Genomic DNA, 23,925 nt, shown 5'->3' with positions numbered 1-23,925 from the left:
AGAGAAAAAAAGCCAAACTCCAGTCTGATCTTGATAAAGTTTGTCATGTTACACAATCCGGCCTGCTCTGCCCCTGTCAAACACCAGTGTAAATGAAATGGCAGGAGACAAAAAGGCTGAAGGGTGCAGGGCAACATTTCTTTCTATAATTGCTTTGGATATTTGTTTTCCTGTTTACCTCATCTGAGAAACTTGTCGCCTGTGAAAAGTGCATTACTGGCTACATGCTCACTCACACTTTCACACACACAGAGCGACATACACTCTCTGGCACAAACACACAGGGGTGTGACTGCACATATCAGCAATTTTTTAATATCTTTTTAGATTGGTATTTCCTCTTTTCAAACTTTCCCAGCAATGGACATACACACACACACACACATTCCCTGTTTTCCAGGTTATCTACTACCTCTGCACTAGTCACTTTTTTGGACCACAAACAATAAAGCCAACAAGTGTGGCCATAAGTTTCTGAGCTGCCATCATCTAACACACACACACACACACACATACACAGTTCTGACTGGGACAGTTAGCTGGCTTGTTTCTCTTACTTTGGCCGTTGAGTGTTTTTTCCACAGCCCAAACTGAAACGAACAGAACATGTTGTTGTTTTTTTTTCATTATCCACCAGTTTTAGTCTAGAGTCAAACTGACTGCAGGATCTTTTCATCACAATGACACTAACATTGTCACTAACGCTGTTCCTGGGTCTGCTTGCACTTCACTTATACACCAGTTTATGCTAGCTGCAACTAAAGTGCTGACTGAAATTCTTGCTAACAACTGTCGTTTTAAATGTCATCAACAATAATGACAAGAATGACAAGTCACCCCACAATCTATAAAATTGGCAGCCCAATTTATCATAAAACAGACAACCAAACAACCAACAAACCACAGACTATGCTATATTATTATTATTATTATTATTATTATTAGTAGTAGTAGTAGTAGTAGTAGTAATGGTAGTATATTTGTAGCAGTAGTATTACTACTACTATTATTAATTTAGTTTAGTCTCTGTATATGTTGTTGCCCACTGTGACATGGTGCACACTCCGTGCTTCCAGCTCCATTCCTGAGTATCAAAAACCACACAACTGGATTCTTTGGTATTGCGATATTATTCTGATATTTACACAGTGTAAAAATATACTACTGTGGAAGTTCAGATCTAGCAGTATGTATTGCTACAGATATGTTAAAGTAAACATAAACATCTAACTGTCTGCTGTAGTTACACAGGTCATACGCAGGTCTGGTCAGTGTCTAAGAGGCCTGTGGAAGTCAAACATTAGCCCTCATAATGAAATATACTCACTTCATTATAACAATTACCACGGTTCGCTAGCCTGGGGCATGGTGTAATTACACCTATCACCACACCTGCAATTAAATCTTCTGAAATCCACAGACCTGCCTACCATCTAACAGCCAGTGCTCTAATGTCATGTTTGTAGGAACATTACAGTATGTATTGCCTTCTAAATCATTGCAGCCATGGGTCCTAGAAATGTAGGATTAGACCTACAAAAATTTTTCGCAAAAACATCTATCAAATTGTGGCCATTTTCCTTGAAATCAGATTCCGTTAACAAGCATGTGTCCCCTCACTCGTGCAGCCTAATTAGCTGTGATGTTTGGTGATTAGTTTTTGACCTGACATAAGCGTGATCACCGAGAGAAGTCAGTAGCCAGGGTTGATGTGTGTGACACACAGCATGAACGGTATGTCTGCGATGTGTGTGTGTGAAATGTCAGTCTAATGTGAGGGGCATGTAGGCTGGGGCCAGGGCACGTCATGGCACGCTGTGAGGTACGTCTGATCTCCGCCTGGCCGCTTGTAGCTTCTGAAAGTTCCGCCTGACGCTATATGATATCCCATACCACTGTGTGATCCGTCTCTGTCTCCTGGGTGCAGATATTCTGCACTTCATCGCCTCTACCAGCTCTAGACTGCGACATGTACGGCAAGGTGCTCCTGAAAGGGTTCAGTGTGTTTTCCCTGGAGCTGAAACTATGACTTCATACATGTTATCATCATCACCCTGCTGGCAAGATACCACTACATTCTCAGTCTTGTTTTTAATTTGATAGTGACAAAAAAAGCCTTCATAGCTGATGTTATCTGTTTTTGTACAGCTTGCTATCCTGAGGGGCTAAAAGCTAATGTTGACCAGACAAGTGAATAAATAATGAAACTATGATTTATGTAAATACGCTTTTACTATGCACTTAGCATCTTTTTGCCCATTGGATGACGAACAACATGGTGTGCTAATGGTTGGATAGCGCAAAAGCAAATGGAAAAGCGATTAGCTTGGCGTGGGAGAGCGATGCAGATACCCTTCTGCATTCCTGCCATCGCTCTAATCACTGCAGTCATTTAAAAGAAGAGTCATTGCACCTGTTTAATTACTGTGATAATTGCACACCGTTTGTTTGTAACCCAGGGGGTCCTGAGCCATGTCGCTAATGTGCCCAGCGTTTTTGACGAGTCCTTAATAACGTTAATGTATCTATGCCATTACGGGAGATGCATTTCCTCCCTCCAGGAGGGATACATGCACTGGACAATGTGTTAGATTGGGGGCTGTATGCCTGCTTACTATGCAGGGAAAACACTGAGGGAGTAAACAATGCCAGTGTTTATTCGATGGTAATGAACTTAGCATTAGCCATCTCATTGCTCACTGCTAATGTTGTTCCAGACATGTCTTATGGATAGGGAACCAATAGTTACTGCCTCAAGGCAAACTTCAACAAAAAAAATGTCCTGGACAGAGGCTACACTGCACATTTTTCTGCTTAGCCCGCTCTAACACACTTATTTAACACCCACGGTGGGTTGAGTCAGGTGTGCTGGGAGTGTGGAGAACTGTAAAATGTGCAGTGTAGTGCTAGTCCAGGAGCAGGATCAGGATCAGGAGACAGTCAGGGGCCTGTTTTCTCATTTTACACATACAGCATATGAGACGTAGAATTAAATTGTACCATGGATTTTCAAATCCATCAAGTTATTCAAAAAAACAAAGTGTATTCTTGAACAGAAGAATAGTAGCAAAGTCAGTTCTGCTATTTTCAGAGTTGCACACTTTCTTGTTGTATCAAGGAAACTGTGACTGAAAATGCGGTAAAAAATAAACAAGACTAAGCAACGTTCTTTCTGATAAACAAGATTACTCGGTTAGATGACTAACTGAACACATGCTATGACCTCTTACACATACTGGTGTAGAAAGAATAGATTCACAAACAAAAGTCAACAGAAAGGCATGGATGATTCAAAGGGTAGTCACATCACATCCATGGGTTCGTACAGCATTTCCCCAACACTTTAGAGACAGAGAGAGCTCATATAGGTATATATACCTATACATACACACACACACACACACACACACACACACATATATATATATATATATATATATATATATATATATATATATTTTTTTTTTTTTTTTTTTTTCCAGTAAATGCAACTCCCAAAATAGTTTATTCCTCTAACACCACAGCAATTAGCCAACAATTACTTATATTATTATGTTCATATTAATGAACAACCCATTTTTTAACTGTTTATAGTTATATTTATTGTTGTGGAACGCCTGTGAGACAAGTTAGTTCCTGTTATCACTAACAGTTAAAGACAGCTCTTCCTTTTTTTTTTATTTCTTGTGACATTAATAACACAAAAACGCAGGCTGTCGTGTTACCTTCAAAACAGAAAGCATAATGTTGTCTGTCCTGAAGATGCTGAGTGACTGTGCACAGTGTTGACATTGGAGACTCTATCTGTAAAACTTAACTAGTCGCACAGTATTGAAACTATGATGTGCTAATATTTTCGATTAAATGTTATTTACGCTACATGCAATGAAATGAAGCATTTTCCAGTCAAACACTGAAAAATCAGTTTTAAAATCAAGCATTTTTACGACCTCCTGAAGTGTCTATATGGACAGTGAATAAGTTGTTGTATTATGAAAATATCATTTTCCTACCACACAGAAGAATGAACTCCCTACTGAGAAGTTTTCCAATTTGGTGTTGATTTAAACCTCACAAGAGAGATGTCTTTTCATTCTTTCACTTACCATTCCAGATGTACAAATGCAGTTATATTCATGAATATAAGACACAGGAGGAGACAAGAGAGGCTTAGGAACTCACCAGCACACTTGGTCCTGGCACGCAGTGGTGGACCTGGAGCTCCAGTGCCACCCTCATTGGGTCTTGTTAGAAGAACACTGATCTCATACTCAGTGTCTGGGTCAAGGTGGCCGATCTTGTGGTTCGGCTTATCCACGGGCTGGTTGTCAATCAGGCTTCCGGACATGGTGCGGTACTCCACTTCTTTCTCAATGATAGGGCCGTCACCGTTGATTGAGTTAGCATTGAGCTGGATCCACAGATAGGTGGCACCCACTGCAGTCAGCTGAGGTGGTGCGATTGGGATTGGTGGTTCTGAGTGGGAAAAGGAACATCTTTTTACTGACAGCTCTTCAGCAATGTTTTAAATGGTACCATTGTTCATTGTATATAAAGAACAAATAACTTCATACATATCTTCAAAAACTGATACATTGCTATCCTGCATATATCATGTTCACTTTAATCGTTCAAAGTTTAGTTTAATGAGGAGCCTCTTTTCATAATCATAATACAAGCAAAAATAAAGTGTAATATAAATGTTATATATTCTTGGTATTTATTTGCACAAGTGGAAACCTGGTAAAGAGTGACATAATTGCAAAATGGGGCTAAGTTACAATAATTGCATCATTAAGAGGTGTGATTTGATAATATCCAATCAAATCAGCTCCTCTCATTCCATTTAAATGTTACATGTGTTCCAGCACAATACATTTATAGAAACAACTGACCAATTCTTCTTCACTATAATGGAAAAAAGTTAGTGAGGTATTAAATAGGTTTGTCATTTTATTCATTTTATTAATTGTATACAGCTCTGTGGATAAAATGCAATAATTGACCTTCTTAAACCATAACATGTTGAAGATGGAAACATAATAATAGTATGGATTCATAAAACTGGGTGGCAATGAAACAGGACTTAAAAGTACCATTTTGGCTTTGCGTTTGCGCGAAGAGGTGGTCCTAATAGGTATGTTTCTAACATTAACACAACTTTGGACCAATGGATTTTAATACCTGCTGGTGCGCTTAATACCCATGTCAGTGCAGGTCATAAAAATATGAACTGAGAGAAAATGGGAAAACTAGTTACTTATTCCCAACCAAATACGCAATACCACTAAACCCCTTATTGAGATGATATCAGGGTTTAATCTGTATTGGTGCACTATGTGGGTGTTCAGGCTGTATAGTGTGAGCTGGTGATAGAATACAGTTTACACAGAGGTACTGACTTAAACCAATTAATTTTTGACCCTTATTGGTTTAGATTATGAGCTGAAATTCATTACTTATCACCCCTATGGTCCTGTTCCATTTCACCATTGACCCATTTTAGTGAGGTTTCATTATAACATGCACACACACGCAGGCACATATAGGCACATGCATAGCACATCACTGCGAAGGATTTGACTACCGCAGTGCACAGCATAAAAATCTATTACAATAAATAAGAACATAAAGCCAATTTGATTCTGTGTCTGTAGAGAATTTGTAATTTTATAATGTCTGATTTGATGTCTTTGAGTGATGTTGCTTGTCTAATGGAAACCTGTTTTGTCATGGAAACCTTGTTTTTTGGACAAAGTTGCAATTTCATATTTTGTTTCATTATGCCCTTGAGCCTCCTCATCTTTCATACAGTCTCTGTTATTTTGGAAATTGTCGCCGTAGATCTGTGCTGAACTGCATGGCCATGAACTAATGAAGAGATGAAATGGCTCCTTCTCTCACAGTTGCAGGTTTAGGTAACACGCCAGGTCTGTGGTGCAGAGCAAACATGGGATATGATATTGATTTGGGCCACCAAGAGTGCCAATTACAGCTGCGGTAATGGGGCATCCGTCTTCCTGACAGTTGTGTCCAGGTGTGACCAGAGCCATGTGGTACAGGATGGTTGTAAAATACAACAACGGTTCTCTCCATCTTCTTTTCTGATGGAATCAGGATTCCATAAGGTACAGTGAGTGAGTGTCCAGAGTGGCATCGCACTGACAGTGAGGAATCAGCACTATACAAGACCAGATGAAGACGTCACGTCGTGTCTTCTGTGAAAAGTTCCACTCAAACAGAGGGCTAACAACCGTTGGCTGACATGCATGTATAAGCGTGAATAACTCTCCATACAAGAAGGTGGTGGCATCAGAAACCCAGAAAACCCAGTACCATGGAAAAAGGCTGTGTCCTAAACTGCATACTTCTGCATACTACAGTCGTACAGTGGGGAGCATCGCGGACCCTCACAGGTCCCTGGTCCCTGATTCAATCCTAAGCTCATTTTACTGTGTTTGTGAAGCTTTACCTGTTCTCCCATGTGGGTTTCTTCTGGGTTCTTGGTTTCCTCCCACCACCCAAAAATATGCCAGTAAGTGGATTGGCTATGCTAACCTGATGCAAATGTTTACTTGAATGTGTGTCCATGATGCGTAGTCCATGGGCAGTGGTGGCTTGGTGGTTAAGGCTCTGACCTGCTGATTAGAGGTTGTGAATTTGAATCACTTAAATGTAAAAATGCAATGGAGGGTAATCCAGGATGTATTCCCACCACATGCCCAGCATTTTGGGATTGGCACCAGTTACTGAAAATGAATGAATGTAAATATTTAGTGCAGTTGTATGTGATTTGGGATGCAGCCAATCAAAGTAGCCTAGCTACCACTTTCAAGCCACTGTGAATCTGTTTAAAAATATCTACTCAGCCATTTTGTTTTAAAAATACAACTAGATACAGTACATCAGATGAGCAGAAGTTGAGAAATGCTGAGCAGATGAGCTGAAGTTGAAAAAGATGAATGAGATATTCTCTATGTGTGCTCTCTAGAGATTGCAGTTTGCTTGCTTTGCTCGCTAGGCTGAACAGCCAATCATAGACCATGCACTGCTGCCAGCTTATGACGCTGATGGGCACTGAAAACACAATAGACGGATGTGTCAGGGCACTAAATATAAATGCAAAATTTCTAAGCAGAACAAGTTGTTAGTGTTAGTCATTCAGGTGTCAGCATACCATGTCATGCTGGTGTCATACCGGTGTGAGAGCATTACCAAATAAAACAAAGCTATTTATATCAGTTTAACACAGGCTGTGCTGAGAGAAAATCTGCTTTGCCTGGGTAGGTTGGTTAAGGTAACTTTTCCTCTCTCCACTGAATCATATCAAGTTGCTTTATTTGCTGCCAAAAAGGCCTGGTCTTGCACATACAAGAGGCTTGGCAAGAGGCAAAGTGCAAACAAGGTGCGAAATGCAAACATGGTGTGAAGTGCAAACAAGGGTACCCAGGCAAAAAAAAAATGTCTGGAAGCTCAGATTGTATCTTTATCAGCATCCAAACATATGACATGGCCCCCTTGTCAAAACACAAGCCTCCATGTCTGTCTCCACTGCTGTATAATATTGCATGTGGCAATTTAACTGTCTTCCTCTCTCACTCTTGTAAGCCCACTCCCTGTGGCCCTGTCTGACATCTCAATTTCAGCCTGGCAGACACGGAACAGGTGTAGACGCCCACAGTGAGGGGGTAAGGTATTGTCTCCAAAAGAAACAAGCCTTCACGCAACATTCATTCACTGCTGCGTTACGTGAGATAAAGTGACATTTCAATCTGGCCAGAAAACACATTTTAAAGCAGAGATTGTACGGAGGATTGTACGGAGACAGCAATGCATCATTGGCTCCATTCTGTCCATGTGTCATTACATTTATTTGAGTTTTGGCAGGAAGGGGCGTAGGGGTCTGATTGATCTGACATTCTTCTATCTGTTTTTTCAATGCTCTCATGTGGAAACATAGCCGTTGACGATCTAACCACAAGTCAACATACAGTATTATAACTGATTCTTGGCACATCTCTATGGATATTGATCATTTCTAGGATGGCTTAAAAACCCTTTGTCAGCATCCAAGCAAAAAAAAAATAAAAAAAATCTATGATCCAGAATTAAATGGTGTTGAATTCAAATTCTGGAGAATTAAACTTCTAGGAAATAGTCAAAATGCTAGAGCACACTTCATCCCAGGTAGCTATAGAAAAAAAGAAAAACGTAGCTTATTATTCAATTATTCTCATTAAAGCCTATTATTCAGCAAGCATTAGTTATTCAGGAACTACAGTGAAAGTAATGTAGTTAGGATACTGAGGAATCTAAGACTGGACCTGCTGACGGCTCCCAGGAGGTTAGGTCACAGAGAGAACCATTACAACCATGATGTGGCGCAGTGGTTTACAGGCATGACTACTGCTGGCTATACTGAGTGTGTGTTTTACAGCACACAGCTGTGTGTCTCCATGCCACTGCACCTGGCACACATATCCATTCACTAAATCCTGTTCCACATTTGGATATATTTAGAAGCTTATGGCCATGCAACCTGACCCCTATATCCACATGATCTCTCTGATATAATCCACTCTTTCTTTGTTAAACTGCCAGGATCGCTGTCTCACAAGGAACCTATTTGTTATTTTGAGGGTCAGTGTTTCTACTCTGTTATCTGGCTACTCTGTTATTTGGACTTGGTTTGGTCTGGTTTCACAAAGTTTTCCAATGCAAGACAAGCTCTTGTTGATGTCACGAATCTGAGGTCGCATGCCAGACAGAGAAGATAAAAGCACTCCAAACAGCTCTGGGGGTAAAGTCCTTTTCTGAGAAGCAGCATGCAGAAGTTTCAAAAGCACTTCCTACAGCACCTCAAATACTCATCTTGTCCTTTCAAACCATGACACACCAAGACAACTGTCAGCTGCTGTGTCTCCAACTTCAACTTCTGCTTAAAAAACAAATCTCATCCTTGCACACTAAATGTTTGCATCCAAATGGCAGAGCAAAGCTTTAAAATTACAAGCAGACCATTTAAACAGATTCGTAGTGGCATTAAAATGGTAGTTAAGCTAATTTATTTTGTAACAGCCCAAATGGCATCCCACTGCACTAAACAGTATGTCAAAACAGTACAGCATGATAGATTCTGATACTGGTAGATATGTACCACCATACCTTTTTGACATACTGTTTAGTACAGTGTAGGGAAGTAAACAAATAAAACATTTTTAGAAAGCTTTTCAGAAAGATTCACAGGGCATCGGGTTAGAGGTGTACATCGGGACTGTGATTGCATGGGACGTACCAAAAAAAGTTGCCTGAGCAACTACTTTTATGCTAGAGCAAGTGAGCTGTTAGATATGAAGCTTGCAGGACAAAGAAAGGTCACGGTCATTAAAACATACAGCATTTATTCATATATCCTTAGTAACTGCCTGATCAGGAGATTTAAATCAGGCTACTAGTTTGTTTATATTTTGGGAACTAAATTTTACTAGAATATATCATTCAAATACTGTGCAAAAAAACAGTCCCGAATCTCGAGACAGATTACAGTAACTCCAGTGACGCAGCTGAAATTGAGGAATGGTCAGAGCCAGAATTCACACACCATGCTAACAGTGCACAATTTTTTTCCCAGGTTTAGGTAGGGGTCGAGTTTAAGACACACCCACTTAAAGTTTAAATTCAAATATAGATGCAGATATGGATATCTGGAGCACTAAACCTATATAGATACAGACACTGCCATTGTGTTATACCCTTAATACAGTGAATATAATTTGGGACACACATTTTTTCTCTGCAATGTTGTGTTTTCCAGTTTTCTTGGTTGGTGATACTTCTTTGACATCTGCCCTATTCTTCTATCTTCTATTGCCTTCTGGCCACCTACCATGCAGAAAATAAAAAAAGCTAAATGAAAGAAAAACAGAGGGATACAGCACACCTGTGGCAACTGCAAGTGTGCGCTGCAATGCCCATATGCGCACTGGTGGCTCTTGGAGGCTTGTAATGGCCGTATGGGGTGTGAAACAAAGTATAAGAGCAGAGTGTGAATGATTTATGTTAGCCATCATGCTGCCTCAGGAGGGCAGGTCAGCTTTGTTAACCTGCAGGCTTTGGGCATGCTGTTGTACACGTTGCCCTCGGCCAATTCTTCGTGGTACTGCACTAAGAACAGCCTGAATTAGTGCTCCCTTTAGCAGACGCTCATAATGAGATGCATCAGCCTTGCAAAGCGAACAGGTTGTGCTCAATGAGCGCATCGGATACATGGCTGGGAAATGGGATAATGTTTAATCGGGAAACACGGCACTGAAAGCAACTGAAAACACTGGAATGAATTTGGGCAAATAATAGGAAGAAGTTGTTGCCGTTGTAATGCACTCCAATTCCAAGCTCACAGAATTGCCACTTTCTGTAATGCTGCCTAAATAATGATGAATAATGTGAGACGGCGGACAGGAACCAGTTTCTGCTGTGTGTGAAAAATCATAGCAAGATTTAGTGCTGAATACTCTAGCGCACTTCAGCTCATTTACACTGACAGGTCTCCTATAGATCTCACATACTAATGACTGCACACACACACACACACATTCTGTATTTTGCACTAAGACATCCACTCACACACATACCGTTACGTAAAATAAACCACAATGGTGAAGAATGTTATGGGAAAATAATCAAAAACTTGTTCATGAGTTTGAACATGAAACCTGTTTACCACCCCAAAGTTGATTATTTTCCTATAAAAGCAAATCCCAAAGTGTTTAATTCTTCTTATACAACAGGAATTTGCCAATAATTAAATTTTTTTTATTGATGATAGAACGACACATTTTTATCCATTTATAATTACGTTTTATGTTGTGGAAACCTAGTTCCTGTTACTATTTACATTCTAAACAGTCATTCTTTCTCTTTCTCTTTAAGTTAATAAGACCAAATATTTCAGAATTCAGCTTGTTGCCAAGAAAAAGCAAAGTGCAACATTCTCCGACCTCCAGCTCTCCTGTAGAAACTCCTTTCATAATTGTTAAATAAGCTATACATTTTTTACAGAACACTTATCAATAAGTAATAACAGCCATACAATTCCCTGTGTATGAGCTGTTACTAAAAAAAACAATAGATGATTAGAACAAGCACATTATGATAAAGCTGTGATTTGAATTACAGCCAGCACTACTGTCAGGGAAGCTGTTATTGAAAATTAATCAACACCTTCTGACCAATCAGATTTCATGAGTTAAACAGTGCTGTGGTATAATGTGCTTTAATGCCACGGAACAGCTCTACACTTCTACTGTCATTAAAAATACCAGGATCTAGGAATATACAGTAATATCTCACTAGCACTGACTAATGTAGCTAGCCGGCAAACTAACTGCTAAGAATTATACACAAGTTTCAGTGAATAATTCAGTGTCTGTGACTTGATTGGCATTGTTATATTCTTAGAGATTTTTAACAGTTACCAATACTGTCAAAATAGACCAAGATTTTGTTTATTACTAACATTACTGTTAGCTTTTTATCAGGATGGCTAGCTAACGGCTAGTGACTCACTGAACCAATTCCGGAGAAAGTCTCTGGTTTAAACATAACGTGTGATTTTTTTGTGCTGATTTAACAAATTTTAACCAAAACAACAATTTTTGAGTTCAGAGGCACTTTAAGGCCACGAGCTATGAAATGAAAGAGGCCAACCTATGGCAAGCACACTGGAAAAGTGCTTCAGAAAAATGAAAAATAAAGAGTTTGTCTTAGGCCACACACTCTGCTGTTTAACAAAATACAGTACCACAGGGGAAGAAGGGTGTTTCTTGCAGTTTTATGATTTACATTGTAACGATATTTTTACTCAGATGGAAAAGTATTTAAATGTAGCACTCTTTCATTTCAGCCGTTGCTCTGTCAGAACCAGAGACAGCCGTTTTTTCGGTCACGTGTTTGAGAAATAACCACACACACACACACACACACACACACAAACGATGTTGGCCTGTAGTTTGTTCTCTCCCACACAAAAAGACTGAACTACACTCATTTTAATCTAAACATCGAAAATGTATTTCATTACGGCACTGGATACATTGAGCAAAACACTGGCCTGAATATACAGGGCACTACTATTTCTGATCAAAATCACCATGACTAACTATAAAATATATAAATTCTACCACACAGACCTAATTATAGTTACAGTTCTGTATAGATTTTAATTTATTTGTATGCAGCCTCAAACCTAATTTCATTGTTTTGCTAACAGACAACAAGGCTATTCTATTCTATTAATTCTCTATGATAATATATACTATTCTATTTTCTGTTCTATTCTGTTGCTATATTCTATTTCATTATTTTAATGAAATAATCTACTCCATTCTAACCTATTCTTCAGGGTGTTCCAAAAGTCTCCATACATAGGGCAAATAAACACTTTTTATTAAAATGTCTTCCAAAATTTTTCTTACTTGGTTTATATTATATATTTTTTTTCAGATAGCCTTTAAGAATGCCTTTGACAAAAGAAGAGCATATTGAAATGATTCTCATGGCTGGATCAGGAAGCTGTCGCAAGATTGCGATGGACTTTATCAGGAAACATGGCGAGCACATCACACACGACACTGTTGCAAAACTTATTAACAAGTTCAAGAAGACTGGCAGTGGACGTCCACGAACATCCACTGACAAAGACACAACCGACGTGGTGCTGGAGCACATAGTCCCCGCATGTCTGGAGACTTTTGGGACACCCTGTATACTATTTTCTATTCTGTTTTATTCTCCTGTAGTATTCTATCTGTATTCTTTGCTACTCTATTCTATTTTCGATTCGATTATATTCAATCTACTCTATTCAGCTGTTTTATTCCAATGTATTGTATATAAAATTGTATATATTCAATTTTGCCATTGTATTCTATGTTATTCTATTTCACTCTGTTTTGCTCTGCTCTATGCTACGCTATTCAATTCAATTTTCTATTCTATTCTGCTACTGCATTCTATTTTATTCTACTTCAATCCGTTTTGCTCTGTACTATGCTACTCTATTCTATTCAATCCTGCTGTTTATTCTATTTTTCTTCTATTTCACTGTTTTGCACTGCTCAATGCTATTCTGTGCTACTTTATTCTGCTGTTTTAATCCATTGTATTCTATTTTATTATATTCCATTGTAGTCTATACTGCTGTGGTATTCTATTCTACTCTATTCTATTCCAAACTACTCTCAGGGGCTGAGCACTTGGTGCAGGGAAAGAATTAAAGTTAAATGAGCTTACTGGTGCAGTAACTTCAGTAACTTCAGCGTGGTGAGTCATTGAAATCCCAGTTGTAAGATTTGTGATATGACGTTTAACACTTACGCTTCACTATGAGCTCAGCGTAGCTGGACACTCCCACTCCCTTGTCTGATTGGACGATGCAGCGGTAACGGCCTGAATCCCCCTTGGTTGTGTTCACCACATCAAACGTTGCCGTGTAGCGTCTGAGGTTCACTGGCTTAGTGTCCTTCATCAGAGCCTCTCGGCCTCCGATACCCTGAGAGGAATAACAGGAATTTCAGATATTCCTGTAATAATACAGTAAACAAACACATTCTTGTCTGTCAGAAAACATTCCTGTGACCCATGATGTGGGAAGGAGTGCAAGGCTGCTGCAAAATTAGCCAAAATGGAAAGCATGAACATGAATAGTTTAGGCAGTTAGAGGGGCTCAGCATCCCAGAGGGATAATTTAGAGAATAGTTTGAGGCATGCTTTTGATGTCTGATCACGAGGTCTGGACATTCCTCAGGAGTGTTTATCAGTGAATGAAGCAAAAAGCAGGCAGGCAGCTGCAGATCTCCTGGGAAAGAAGCACACACAGCCTTGGATTGCTCACAAAGGAGGAACTTTATGGTGTATAAAACTTTAGAGAGAAAAGTAGTTCCAGCCAAACAGACTCAATGGACTGGATAGATCCTCGCAAACTCTAATCTAAACTGAGTCTCAATATCAGACTGTTCAGCCAAACCAAGAGCTTTGTACATGTGTGCATGTCTGTGTATGTGTGTGTGTGTGTGTGTGTGTGTGTGTTCATTTCTGTACTCCCGCTCTGTTTATATAGTGGAATGGTGGATTCTCAGAGAGAAGGAGAGAGAGAGAGAGCTGTTTATTCTTCTCTGGGCACGCACTCACTTGCCACTGATTCCCTACAGCTGTCACAAACACACACACACACACACATACACTCACACGCACTTCAACATCCAAAAACACACAACTGTGTGTCCTTGTGCATGCACATCCGCATGCTGTGGGCAGATGGGGACATTTATTCCTTGGAAATATTTCTTCATTAATGTCATGAGACGCATCTCTCTAATCGACTGTGTTTCATCTTTGCTGTTACACAAAGCCGAATAGGACATTAATAACCCGGGAAATGTAGACAATAAAATAAAGCATGAAACCATTAGAAGGCATGAAGCAGAAGTATAGTGTTACCTGTAACCACAGTTTGTAGTTGACATGGTCCTTGGGCTGGCCGTTTATGGTACAGTGGAAAGTAGCTGTTTGCCTGGCATTAACCTCTACACCTTTAATATGCAGGAAGTGTGGCGTGCTCACTGCAACACAAACACACACAAATATCAGTGGGTCCATTTATATTTACACAAATTATGCACTTTATGATTAGTAGGATGGTCTTCTGGGATATAGAGCACAGTTGATAAGAAATACTTTGTGTTATTTCCTCTTCTTGCTCCAGCCCTAAATAAATATGATGTAAAGGTACAGAATGTCAATTCAAATTCATGAGGATTTATATTTATATTAGGTTAATCATATAGGAATCATAACTCTTTATATAATCCTCAATTTCAGTGGATTGTAAGTTATTATATTAAAGAAATACATTAGCATTTCTCTACCCACCACATCTATACCATGGACAAGAATTTCAACATGTTGCCATTTACAGAGAAGAGAAAATTGCTCAAATTTATTTCATTTATAATGGAAGTCTAAGGGCAGTTGTTGAATTTTATCAACAAACTGAACAAAATATGTGACGATAAAAAAAAATAAATAAAAAATTACAGTCATTAAACCCTTAAACAGACTTGAGCAAATGTCCTACAAAGACTGTTTTACATAGCTTTATCCAACTTTGAAAAACTGAAGAAACACCTTAAAGGGCAATGCTGGTTACTTACACTTTATTGCAGGTTTTGTGGTGATCATGTGCCAACTTTATCAGTAAAAAAACAGTAAAACACTCCTCTCTGAAAAAATTGTGACTAACTATTTGTACAGTTAGATTTACATATATGGTTATATTTATACAGAGCTTAATTTTCAAATACCTTAGAATCATAAATATTTTATACCCCACCAACTGATCTTAGACTTTTATTATAAATAAGTAAATATGTGAAATGTTGAAATTATTGTCCACTGTTTTCACTCATACCTTACAGATACACTCGATAGAAATTAGACTGAAAAACACTGGAGTATTCCTTTAAAACCTTAAGTAAAACTAGTAAAACCATTCAAATTCAAACATGGCCTGTGCCCCCGGTCTTAAATACCCCGAGGCAAATCTGTAGGGATTCAAATGCAAAATTGACTGTTTTTGTCTTCCAGGTCAGCTGTGTCAGAGTTTTCAATTAGGATATTATGCTGAGAAGCAGTGAGACCATGCAGTGCCGCTGGTATTTATTCCAGCCAGTGCGTGCAGCCTGTCAGCTTCAGCTCAGGTTCAAGGCAACTGAGGAAGGTTTTACAGACACAGCATTAAAACACACTGGAAAATAAGGACAGACAGACTTCAGATGATGGCTACAACAATTATTTCCACCCTAAGACCTTACTACCGGCACTGAACACTCCACCCCCACAATATCCTCATTAAAGGCTGATTGTAGCCTTATGTTATTATAATTTCATGGCGGGACTGACAACAAAGTGAAACAAGAATCTGGGTTGATGTGAATACATAATTGGAAGTTATATATAAAGATCACAGGTGAAGATGAAAGTCCATGTTAATTGAACATATATATATATATATATATATATATATATATATATATATATATATATATATATGTATATATATATAATAATTAGCTCCCTCATTCATCTCCGGATAAAGTGAACCACGATGTCCTTAACTGAAACAGTAGGCAGGCTTCAGAACAGACCTCTGGCCTGCTGTTTCTCTTTCTCCTCATTCACAACTCGGTTGACGTGGATAGACCGCGTGACCCTTACTAGCGGACGGCAGCTACGTTTACTTTGAGCTCAAAACATGCTACATTGGTGTTAAGGAAAAATGTGGATGAAAAACAGTTGTTATAAGATTAAGACTTGGGTCAAGAGGCATTTAGAAAAATGATACAAGGTTTTACTAATTAACTGTAACTATAAAACGTGTTCATAACAAATTTAATTTAATAACCATTTTTAAAATGAAAACAGAGCATTGGTTTCTTATTGAGTGTTTTTTTTTTATTTAACAATTTTAATTAAAAACACACTGATTATTTAAGTCGAATTGAAGCTTTTGTTACTCTTCGGCACCGCCTGAACTTTAGCGAAACTGGTGAGTGATTAGCAGTAGTAGCACTAGTAGTTAGGTTATGTGTGTATTCCTAAAATGAGAAGATGCTGAGCATCTGGTTCCAATTTATTTCAGGAATCTTTGACTGCATATGTCAGGATTCGTATTATGTACCTCATGTTGTCAGCTACATGGTAATATATTATGTTCACACTTCATTAGCATTGTGGAATAGGTCCTCGTAAAACTGTTACTAGGAATACATGAGCAGAAGAGGAAAGAAAGAGTACAGACAGATTATTATCCAAATGAAAAACAAATGTTTAAGGCGTGGCATTGATACATATATACATATATACAATAATCCTATTATAATACTAATGTTATATCTAGAATTACTTAGATTTACTTATATCATTAAAAATTATATTGGTATAAAAATTAATAATTAGAAATCATCTTTTGTTACAAAGTGGCGATTAGATCTTTAAGCAGATACTTTTAGTAGTTACTTTATACTTTAGTGTATAAGTGAGAGGCTGTCAAAAAGGAAAATGCAATGAGCTGGAGATATAAAAAAAGAAGTGAGAGAAGTAAGTAATGCAGGAAATATCAGGAGGCAGAGATCTGTTAGGAAGCTGAAGGAATTATGGAATGACTGATGGAATAAGCGAGGGACTGAAACAGCATGAGAGAGCGGTAGATGAAGGGGTGAAAAGTCAAACGCTGTGAGGGAGAAGTGGATTAGCAGGTGGAAGGCAGAAGGTGAAAACTGAGACAGAGTGAAGAACGGTTGAAAAGAGACACCAAACAGCTCAAACAGCTTTCTAGGCATCTTGTTTTTCATCCTGAGCTGTGAGTAGAGCTTCACTGTGAAATAATACGGTGAGGAACTTCTTACATACAACCACTAATAACACACCCATGTAGCCTATCACAAATATTTCATTATTACTAAAAAATTAAACAGCTTGCGTGAGAAAGGAATGCATTATCTCATCTTGACAGATATCATAACAGATATCAGGCCATGCTATCAGAGTTAATACTGAATGACAAGCCAAATGAAATGGAAATTATAAAGTTAATGCATCTGTCCTCTCTCATTTCCGCAGCTCTGATATATGAAAATATGATTTTATGAAGGTTTAGGACCAGATAAAATAAACCGTAAGCCGTTTTTGGTGTTCTGTGTCTTTAGTCAGTGAAAGTATATAATTAGTCTACAATTGGTTCTTACAAAATATTTTCATATTAATAATAAATTAGTACCACGTAGCAGGATATTGTGTTAAAACACATTACCCTAACAAATCTGTGAGACCACTTTTTGTCATTATTTCCTTTTCCTTTAAGTATCCATGCTGAATCTCCTGGGAACCATGCGTACTGAACAGGGGAATGTAGGCGGAGCCATAAATAATGCAGAACACTGATGACTTAAACAAAGTCGTCATTCAAACCAATCAACCAAACAACCATTGTGAGAAAAAATACCCACTAGTGCAGTGATTATTTTCTTTCTCTTTTATAAATATCATTTTTTGGGGGCATTAAAGGGCAACACTGCAATTTTTCATAATATCATTTTTGTTTCAGGCTTGTTTGCACTGAGTTACAACAGTAACATTTTCTTGTCTTTGATATTTTTTTGATTTAACAGATCTTGTGCTATCCATAATCCACACAAAATCCACGACTGTAAGGTTTGGCTGAATCCCAGCTGGCTTCCTATTCACTATATGCTCACTACATAAAATATAACATAACAGCATTGTAGAATGTGTGTAGTGCATTTGAGATTTGGCCACAGAAAAAGTCTGTCTTTTACTCAAAATTGTCTATATTTTCAAAAATTATTGGCACAGTTGCTGTTTAGATCTCTGGCCACCATTGAAACAAACTTTTTGTGCTATACACATTAACATGAAATAGCCCATATTTTAAAAAATGGTGTCTTACTAATCCAATGTTTACTTAACAATTACATAATTAGTCCACGACCAGGGAATGGTGCTGGAAATGTACCAAGCCTCATCACTCTGCCATGTGAACAAGCACCATATGATACCCAAATAGTTCAAGTCCTAACTTTAATTAATGCTACAATGTACACAAAAAGTTATTAAATGTTTATTATGTTTGAAATGGCATATTTAAGTATAGTCTCAGAGTACCTTCTCATAATATTCTGGTATTCAGGATTTGGCATATGGTATATATATTGGGAACAAAATACATGTATTTCATGGTGCATAAGAAAGAAAGAGTGAGAGAGAGAGAGAACTTACTGCATTGATGTCCCTGGAGGGAAATGTCCTTAATAGCCAGAAACCCCGGCTGTCCTGAGGTCACTACTTCAAAGATGAGCTATTGAGAGAGAGAGAGAGAGAGAGAGAGAGAGAGAGAGATTTTAAATGACTAATATTAAATCAAATATCAACAATTCTCTATATAGTGCATGAAGAACTCAGGTTAATGTTATGGAAATGATTCAGAAGTTGATGGGCTTTGATGGGCATCTCATGGGACCCAACAAAAAAGCTTTTTTTTCCCATTGTTTTGTGTGGGAGTAGGCGGTCACATATGAAGCTTGCAGGACAATGAAAGGCCACATTCCTTAACACGATAGCATGTAGGTATGTAGGTTACTGTTTTCATCCATTCAACATTAGTAACTGCTTTATCCTGGGCAAGGTCACAGGTTCTGACAAACAAATTCGTCAGAAACTAAGTTTGTCAGAAAATATCTCTTGTGCTAACAATAATATCTGCACCCACTGTGGGAGTGAGTGGGAAACTAGCTTGTACCTCAGTGTGAGTTTCTTCTCTGTTACAATAAACAGTTGAACAGTCAAAAAGTGTAAAAACAGTGAACAGCTGGTTAGTTTTAAGAGGCCCAGAGCGTTTGTGTGCTCCTATATTTTCAGAGGAGGGCTGACTGTGTGAGGGAGTCGTTCTTTCCATACATTCATCAAAACCAACAGGCATCTTGCTATTGCGAGAAAACTGATTTCCCATAGGCCTCAGCGGAGCACAGAGTCAGGTTTCCATGACCTCTTTACATTACTGATTTGGGTTACTAATAGCAGCTGCTGTGAGAGGTTTATAAATTGATCTTTTTTTACAGCCAACACTGTGTAGTGTCATTCTCTCACTCTGACCACCAAACCACACAACAGACGGAGAGAAACAATGACAGAGGAAAAGGGAAAGGGGAGGGGGGCAATGTGTCTCACTAACCCTATCACTCAGGAAGCAACTGGTTAAAACACACATGCTGCTTTTTCCTGTGTGCTCAGATTTCTGGAGGCCTGCTATAGACTCGGTTTACATCAGACTTGACACGTGCAAACAGAACCCACTTATCCAATCATTTCCACTCAATGTCTCTCTGAATTTTTTTTCTTCTATCCCTTTACTAACTCAATAATTCTTGAAAGTGACTTGCCAAATTGTGAGAGGACAGGAAAAAAAAGGTCATGCTGGTTTGATGGTTTTTAAGGTTGACTGTCAATGTGTTATTGGAACTATTGGAAAAAATGTGCTTGTGAGAGTGCAGATACAATGTAAAATATGAAATGCAGAGTGGAATCTCTAATATATATATATATATATATATATATATATATATATATATATATATATATGTATATATGTATGTATTTCCACACATCTTTAAGTCTGTGAAATATTAATAATAGTATTCACATTTTTTTTTGTATAGAGCTTTTAACAATAGACATTTTCACAAAGTAGCTTTACAGAAATTGAGACATAGATTTGGATCTCAGTGACAGCGACAATCACAAGGAAAAACTCCATGAGATGACATGTGATAGAATCCTTGAGAGGAACCAGACTCAGAAAGAACACATCCTCTTCATTATAAGACAAAGAATATGACAAACGTATAATCAGTTCTGCAGGGAAAATGCCCTCTTCTTCTTCCTTTCTCAATAAAAAAGTACATTCTTTCAAAACCATTTAGTCTGCTCTTGAATTAATACAAAAAGACAGCTTTATTAATATAGAAAACCACGAAAGTGGTCAGCTTGTCTAAAACGTATTATCATTCCATTTTATAAACCTCGATTTCTACTATTAAATGGGATTCATGGCTCAATAATAACAGGTGACAGTTTTTCCTCAAACCCATTTACGTTGCCTAGTAAGACTTGAGTGTGTCACTCCAATGTATGCTGAACAAAGATCATCCAAACAAGTCATTAGTACTAGATAACATTGAGAGGCCATTCAAACGTGATGCTTTTTAGGTCATTCAAATGGGTTTAAATTGATTTCCATTCCACTTTATTTTGAGGAACAATTATAAGTGGCCTGGCCGCTTATTAGAGCTTTATGAGGGGCTAATTTAAAAGAAAATGAAAAGCCAGTCTTGGGCATGTTAAATGTCATGGCAAGCTAGAGGGAGATTAAATTTGTGGTGTTGATGTGTGTCGCTACACTGCACAGTAAAAACGTTCTGGTCCCCAGAGGTCTCTTAAGTATGGCCAATGCGCCAAGGGTTCTCTGTTGTTGGATTGTTTTCATTAGCTGAATTTATAATTACTCAATTACTGAAGCCACTATGGCTTCTTAAGAATCTGCATTTTCTATATAGAAGCAATCAGTGTGAGACAAAAGCTTATACAGATATTTATTTTTCCCTCAGTAGTTATTGTAGCAGAATAGAACAGTATGCCTGAAATATATGAGACTGTGATGATTCTGAACATTACAGTGGACAATTTAGACAACTGTATAATGTATCAATTAGTCTATCACTACATTTCATAAATGCCTCATTGAAACTAAGCATTAGGCTTCAGCTCCTTTTGTCATCTTGATAGTAGTGTATATATATAATTGTTCTTAGAGCTACAAGCTCTCCTCTTTCATTCAGACCTGATCATGCACGAGTGGTCTTTTCCTCACACCTGTAATTGTGATCCAGATGCTATAAACAGAAGCACAATAACATGCTTCGGAACTAAACACCACAAAATGTCAGTGAAGTTCAGAGAGCACCAGGCCACGGACATTAGCATATTCAAACTACATGCGGTTATTTATTAAAAGTTTTGAAAAGCGACCAAACTGGAGGAGTAATTAGAGCTAGTGATGTTCTCTCATTGTACAGCAGAAGAAAAGTGCAAAGGGAGTTGAGAAAGGATAAAAACACAAACCCCATAATTACAAAATAAGAGACAAAGTAAGTTCTCAGTACCAGGTGGTTTCATTTTGACAAACACTTAAGATACTGTGCAATTATGCAAACCCATAATTACCTCTCCATCGCTAATTAGCTACAATAACATAGATTGCAGATTCTATTGTTAATCATTGTAATATTAAGAAGTCGCAACTGCAGTCTTCACCAATAACACCTTGCTGCGGCATAGAGAAAGAGAGCTGAGAAGATGGTGAAGTGTCTCCTTACACCCACCCTAAATACCCAGCAGGTGGTGGTTATTTCACTGGAGACCTCGGGTTTCATTTGGAATTCCTTCTTCCTCTGGAAAGCTGCAGCCATATGATTATATATTACATCATACGTATATCTCTACATGCTGCTTCTCTGTTGCTGGGAAGTGGTTTGACTCTAGATCAGAGGTCGTCAGCTGTAAGCAACCTTTGTATATTTATATAAATTATTTAACTGGCTGCTCGTCAGACCAGATACTAGCTATAGAGCTAGAGACTTTTCACAGATTTTTCATAGATTTTTATTTCATGTACTGAACAGAGAAGAATGCATTTATTTTCCTTGCATAAAATTATAAATTCAAAATGTGAAGCACCAGTGCAAAAACAAAACATAACCACTTCAAAACGAAGCAGCCATGAACTAATCGTCAGTGGTTAAGCATTAAATGTAACCATTGTAGCCATTCATCCATGTTAGTCAGTTATCCGTTCCTTTGTAAGAAAGGAATTTTAATAAAACTGGACCTTCACAAATTTTATTTGAATAACCCTGTTCTAGATATTGAATGGCCATTTGCATGAATGCTCATGTTTGGCTATACAAAACTACATTCACCCTCTACAAACATTTTTGCTAGCAGAATAAGTCTATGTTAAAACGTGTGACAAGCATTCCATGGCCATTTCACGGAACTACATATCCAACTCTCTATCACAGGTTCTCTCCTTGTTCCTTCCAGTCAAATTCTCAATGCCTCAAAATTTTGCAGCAAGTTGCAAATGTGAAACTCTTACTTTAGGGTCAAATTTGTGATTAATCATGATTAACTACACACAGCAATACAATGAGTCTTCATTACATTAAAAACTATATTAAAAATGTTGTTGCAAACTGTTGAGACACTACACCATATCCAACTTTGTATAGGTTTCCGGATCTACTAAATCTTACAGCACACAAGATGAAGTGTATTGCAGAATTCAGAAGTTTGTAGTGCACAGCCCAAGGTAACAAGCATCTTGTTAAAAAATTTGATGATTATTAAATTCGGAAAAAAAAAAAGAAAAAAAAAAAGCCAGTTCAAACTGTAGATTGTGCAAACTTTTGAATTTTGATCTCCCTTCTGATTACCTGGTCAATCAGTTTTGTAAAAGAACCATTGAAGTTTATGTAAAGAAGCAAGTCCTCTGCAGTCATTCCAATCCTTAACCTTATGTTATATCCTGACAAACATGGAGTAGCACTTCCCTTCTCTCACTAAACCTTGATACTTTTGCTACCTCTTTTCTCCCGTTTGTGCTGAAATGTTCATCTCCAGTTGAGTCAATGAAAGATCTATTCTGTCACAAAAAGCTCTCCTGTGGTGCCACTTCTTTACACAATGACTTTTCAGCCATTAAAGGTGCATGCTGGGTCCTTACTGAATGACTGAAGTGCAGAGATTGGTTCTTATTCTGCCTCTATTCAGCCAAACCCGGAGGAGCAGTCCAGAATCAGCTACAAGAGCACCAGGAGCCGATTTTGCAAGAAGTAATTGGGAATTTCTCTTGCAATTAAAATAGATTCCCTATGAGGATCAACAGGCAGTGTTACACCAACATGGCGGGTGTCAAATCAGCCTACCTGGGCAGCTTAGTGGTTACATGTCAAGTGTGAATGAGCTCTTTATGTGAACTGAATTAATTAAGATTCTCTGCAGTGTATGATGCCAAAAGAAGCTTGTTCTGCTGTTGTGAAGATGGTAAACACCATGAATCTGATGACAATAGCACCATGTTTTTTTCCCCTTCAAAGCCCAAAAGTAGAAACCCTTCTGCAGCCATTTCCCAAGATTCTGCCAGTCATATGCTTTGTGGTACCCACAAATTGTTCATCTCATTTTTAATCTTTTTGGTAGTTGCCTTTTAAGATGTAACAGAGATAAACATTTCAA

General features: G+C 38.1%; 1 protein-coding gene across 10 annotated transcripts in view; it reads right to left on the bottom strand.

Moving 5' to 3' along the window:
• The window catches only part of ptprma (protein tyrosine phosphatase receptor type Ma), a 196,970-nt gene that overhangs the window by 99,010 nt on the left and 74,035 nt on the right, over positions 1 to 23,925 (bottom strand). For all 10 annotated transcript variants that reach the window (XM_053236401.1, XM_053236410.1, XM_053236422.1 and 7 more), the window contains exons 4-7: positions 18,853 to 18,931; positions 14,497 to 14,618; positions 13,375 to 13,549; positions 4,183 to 4,476 (exon numbers count right to left, since the gene is read on the bottom strand). In XM_053236401.1, the coding sequence (XP_053092376.1) occupies positions 4,183 to 4,476; positions 13,375 to 13,549; positions 14,497 to 14,618; positions 18,853 to 18,931 (670 nt within the window). The remainder of the gene's footprint in view (positions 1 to 4,182; positions 4,477 to 13,374; positions 13,550 to 14,496; positions 14,619 to 18,852; positions 18,932 to 23,925) is intronic.

The sequence above is a fragment of the Pangasianodon hypophthalmus genome, chromosome 1 (genome assembly GCF_027358585.1).
Source record: "Pangasianodon hypophthalmus isolate fPanHyp1 chromosome 1, fPanHyp1.pri, whole genome shotgun sequence".
Taxonomy (NCBI): domain Eukaryota; kingdom Metazoa; phylum Chordata; class Actinopteri; order Siluriformes; family Pangasiidae; genus Pangasianodon; species Pangasianodon hypophthalmus.
Note: the sequence above shows the minus strand (reverse complement) of the source record. Positions and strands in the feature narration are given on the sequence as shown.